The 5,000-nt window shown below is 34.5% G+C and overlaps 2 protein-coding genes across 2 annotated transcripts; both read left to right on the plus strand.

The window, feature by feature from the left end:
- The first annotated feature begins 1,198 nt into the window (after positions 1-1,198).
- Positions 1,199-1,916, plus strand: LOC125032212 (pro-resilin-like). Its single transcript, XM_047623299.1, has 3 exons — positions 1,199-1,237; positions 1,339-1,413; positions 1,513-1,916. Exons 1-3 carry the CDS (start codon positions 1,226-1,228, stop codon positions 1,828-1,830), a joined length of 405 nt encoding a protein of 134 aa, XP_047479255.1. The 5' UTR covers positions 1,199-1,225; the 3' UTR covers positions 1,831-1,916.
- A 2,135-nt stretch (positions 1,917-4,051) lies between these two features.
- LOC125032211 (pro-resilin-like) lies at positions 4,052-4,926 on the plus strand. Its single transcript, XM_047623297.1, has 3 exons — positions 4,052-4,131; positions 4,331-4,405; positions 4,525-4,926. The coding sequence occupies exons 1-3, from the start codon at positions 4,120-4,122 to the stop codon at positions 4,840-4,842; spliced, it is 405 nt and encodes a 134-aa protein (XP_047479253.1). The 5' UTR covers positions 4,052-4,119; the 3' UTR covers positions 4,843-4,926.
- Positions 4,927-5,000: the final 74 nt, after the last annotated feature.

Here is a 5,000-nt window from a genome sequence, read left to right on the forward strand (position 1 = left end):
AAATTGCGCTGAATCTATACTATTTCTAAGCAGTTATATTTCACATGATATAAAAATATCATATGTAACAATGTTCATGATGTTTCATTTTGTAGCAAGAAGAGATTTAATAAAGTGGCCAACAAGCAGAATAACTGAAATATCCTAACGTGTATATATATATATATATATATATATATATATATATATATATCTTTCTCTCTCTCAATATATAAATACACACACACACACACATACACACACACATATATATATGTGTGTGTGTGTGTGTGTGTGTGTGTGCGACTATAACATAAATATACATACATACATATGTATATATATCTACATATATACATGCACTCACACAGACACACATATGTATGTATATAGCATATATATGCTGTATATAAACATGTATATGTATGTATTTATATTTTAACATACATAACACACATGCAGATATCTACATATACAGTAGTTATGTGTGGTTTTCGCTTAATAATAAATAGACTACCATTAAAGTGTGTAAAATGATTGCGGAATAACTCCAAGGTTTATGAGTAACGAGACTTTGGTGCAATAACTAACTACAATGATAAATGTACGGTTGTAGGGGGAAAAAAGGCAATCAAAATAAATCAATAACATTATAAGAACCTAACACAAATTTATAATTATATACATGTGTGTGTGAGTGTGTGTGCGCGCGCGTGTATATATATATATATATATATATATATATATATATATATATATATATATATATATATATATATATATATATATATATATATGTATATGTGTAAATATATTTATATATACATTGATTTATATGTGTGTATGTGAGCTTATACATATATATGTATATATATATATATATATATATATATATATACACACATGTGTATATGTGCACACACGCACACATATGTGTTTGTGTTTATGCATTCGTGCATCGGTGCATGTTTAACTAAAAAAAAAAAAAAAAAAAGCGGAAAATTAAGGAAAGACACAAACACATATATTTAGTGTGTATGCATGGGAGGGGCTGTGTGAGCGTAAACACATTTGCCAAAATATAAAAGATATATAAGGATCTGTGAGCCATCCAGCCCCGCCCGGTGTTGTAACGGCTGAAAAAATCGCCTTGAATGACCTTGCATCACATCTACACTAGTTCAGTGGTATAAAACCGTCCAACAATCGAGTGGTAAGTATCATTTACATCTGAGATATTCTCAACATGAACACCAAGGTAAGAATATTAAAGGCTTTTCACCAAGTTTCCATAGTTAAACTCTGTGAATTGTAAGCGTTGCTTACTCTGCGCACATTTTAACAAAATTCCAATTTTAGGTTTTCATCCTCCTGGGACTGGCAGCCATTGCCGCTGCAGACAGCTTCGAGTCCTACGAATACAGGCCACCACAGGTTAGTTATTTGAAGTCTAAAATTCCCTGGGCAATAACTGCTGTTTTAAAAGATTTGTCTCTTTGTCTATATGTGACCAACACTTTTTTAATGAAACAGAGACGCTCCTCTGAGGAATCCTACGAATCTGGAGAAGCCAAGTACGACTTCCAATGGGCTGTCAATCACGATGACTCCGGCAACAACTACGGACACCAGGAAGCCCGTGACGGTGAAGACACTCAGGGATCCTACTACGTGCACCTTCCTGACGGCCGCCTGCAGACCGTCAAGTACTTCGTGGACGGCGACTCCGGCTACGTGGCTGAGGTCAACTACGATGGCGAGGCTCGATTCCCCGACTCCTATGAGTCTGCTTCCTTTGAGTCCCGCGAATACAGGCCACGTTACTTCTATGACTCCAACGAGTCCAAGTAAAGACGAAATGATGGATGAACTGAGATAATGAACCTTTTTTGTAAAGAGATATTTAATATTTATAAATAAAATTGCAACGTAAATTCTTTTTGAGTCTAATTTTGCAGTGAATCTACATAACTCTATTCATGATACCAAAGCGAAAAGAAGACGCAGTACTTTTCAACTCTGTCATTGTTTCAATATATACAACGCACATTTGTTTCAACCGGTTTAGTTGCAATACATTTGTTTATTTGCTGCGTATTAGAAAGCAGATACACAAAATACTAGTTTTTAAATGAATTATTTGTCATCCCTATGAATATTTTTCTAATGAATTACACATGCATAACTTTTAAGATAACTAAAATAGATGATTTAAACCCAACATGAAATAGGCAATGAATATCATGTGTGGTATCATATATATTTTTTATTATTATTAACAAAGCTGAAGTGAACATCGAAATTAGATATGTTTAAGTATATCTATATTATTCCTTGAGTACATACACAAACATACATTGATGCATACATACATATATACATTCATACATAAACAAACACACGCACACATATATGCACATATATACATATATGCATACACACTCACACGCTCACACACACAACATGAAATAGGGAATGAATATCATGTGTGGTATCATATATATTTTTTATTATTAACAAAGCTGAAGTGAACATCGAAATTAGATATGTTTAAGTATATCTATATTATTCCTTGAGTACATACACAAACATACATTTATGCATACATACATATATACATTCATACATAAACACACACACGCACACATATATGCACATATATACATATATGCATACACACTCACACGCTCACACACACACACACACACATAGACACACACACACACACATATATTAAATATATATATATATATAATGAAGATGATAATGAAAACAATGGTAATAAGACTAAGTAATAATAATACTGATATTGAGAACAATAATTACGATAATAATATGTACAAGTTCCAGTTAAGTATAAGTGTACGTGTATGTCCATTACTTATCTATTTATCATAACTAATACCACTGCCATTAATAGTGTATATGTCACTATATCAGTATATATATGTATATATATATATATATGTATCCATCTATTTAGTTATGTATATATACATATATATATATATATATATATATATATATATGTGTGTGTGTGTGTGTGTGTGTGTGTGTGTATGAATAATAAAACATTATCGTGTTGATACTATGGAAAAAAAATAAAAAAAAACACAATGCACAATATTTATTTAAAATGAGGCAGATGTGTAGATAAAGAAACTGCAGAAATATAAGGATTATATACTAACCATTCTGTTCTCTCACTATCATACTACTTATTATATATCTTTGTTATCCAAACATTACGGTATGAGTATAGACTTACATATGAGGTAGCGGGATTAACACTCGTATTTATCTGGATAAAAAAAGACAATATATTAACAAAAATATAATGTGGCGTTTAAGTTATTTTTACGAGAGAACGACGCAGTATCATTACTTCTGATACTGATTCCACTTTGCCGTGAATATAAATATTTTTAATCCATGATTGGGGCCCTGAGGCGCTGTGCAAGTAAATGTCCATGAAGCCAGTGTTCACCCTGTTCACTCTGTTCAGTGTGTGCTGTTTGCCAAGGGGCCACAACGTCTACCATGATAGAGCCAATGAACACATGTACTCTGATGGAATGTAATACCAATAATCTAAATCATACCATGGAAATAATGTAATATGATATCAATATGAATGTTGAAGTTCCAAGCATTTTTATGTATACACATATACTGATGATTGTACATAAAATGCTTTCAATCAGTTTTCCAGCACATAGGTATTGCATTGCGCAGTTAGTGCTTACAGAACGATGAAATGTTCGTTAAGCAATCTCAAGTTGCGCACGCGTGAATGCGCTTGTGTGTGTGAGCAAGCACGCACGCGCGCCTAGTTTTATATGCATGTATGCATATGTATGTGGGTGTGTGTCTGTGCGCTTAGTGACTGTTTGTAAGCGTGTCCGTTTAATTTTGCGGTCATTCAAGCGTGGGAGTGCTAGTATGTATGAGCCCATGTGACAGTGTCATTGACTTTCAACAACATATGCGGTGCCCCTGCTACCAAATCAACCCCGCCCGGACTTTTAGCAACAAATGTAAAAAAGTTAACCTTGAAGGATCTAGAGCCACCTTTGCTGAAGTATATATTGCTCAGCATTCAGGTGGTAGGTATCAGTAGCTTCTGAAATCGCACTCAAAATGAACACCAAGGTAGGCAAACCTTAAGATTTATATATATATATATATATATATATATATATATATGTGTGTGTGTGTGTGTGTGTGTGTGTGTGTGTGTGTGTGTGTGTGTGTGTGTGTGTGTAACATTTAGTCTTATACCTGATGCAAGAATTAATTATACAGTATATATTGTATATAAAAAAAAAAAAAAAAAAAAAATGTGTTTCAGGTCTTCATCCTCCTCGGTCTGGCAGCTGTTGCCGCCGCAGACAGCTTCGAATCCTACGAATATCGACCACCTCAGGTTAGTCTAAGCAATTCTCTGTGAATCATTAAAGTTTAGACAACTTGGTGTTTTTTGTTTTTTTTTTAATTCACAACGAATGGCATTAATGAAGAACACTTTTACGATCTGTGCAACAGAGACGCTCCTCTGAGGAATCCTACGAATCCGGAGAAGCCAGATACAACTTCCAATGGGCTGTCGATCACGATGACTCCGGCAACAACTACGGACACCAGGAAGCCCGTGACGGTGAAGACACTCAGGGATCCTACTACGTGCACCTTCCTGACGGCCGCCTCCAGACTGTCAAGTACTTCGTTGACGGCGACTCCGGCTACGTGGCTGAGGTCAACTACGATGGCGAGGCTCGATTCCCCGACTCCTACGAGTCTGCTTCCTTCGAGTCCCGTGAATACAGGCCGCGATACTTCTATGACTCCAATGAGTCCAAGTAACGATGAAATAATGGATATACCTGGCATAATGAACTTTTTTTGTAAATAAATATTTATATATTTATGAATAAACATGCAATGTAATTTTGTTTTCTTAGTTTGATATGCACCCAAAAAATTTCAGTGAATTTATTTAAATACTCCTCCAATCTGTTATC

This window comes from Penaeus chinensis, chromosome 14 (genome assembly GCF_019202785.1).
Source record: "Penaeus chinensis breed Huanghai No. 1 chromosome 14, ASM1920278v2, whole genome shotgun sequence".
In the NCBI taxonomy this organism is placed as follows: domain Eukaryota; kingdom Metazoa; phylum Arthropoda; class Malacostraca; order Decapoda; family Penaeidae; genus Penaeus; species Penaeus chinensis.

Coding starts and splice junctions, on each gene's coding strand:
- LOC125032212 (XM_047623299.1), top strand. Junction 1,414..1,512: donor ACGAATACAGGCCACCACAG/GTTAGTTATTTG, acceptor TTAATGAAACAG/AGACGCTCCTCTGAGGAATC.
- LOC125032211 (XM_047623297.1), top strand. Junction 4,406..4,524: donor ACGAATATCGACCACCTCAG/GTTAGTCTAAGC, acceptor TCTGTGCAACAG/AGACGCTCCTCTGAGGAATC.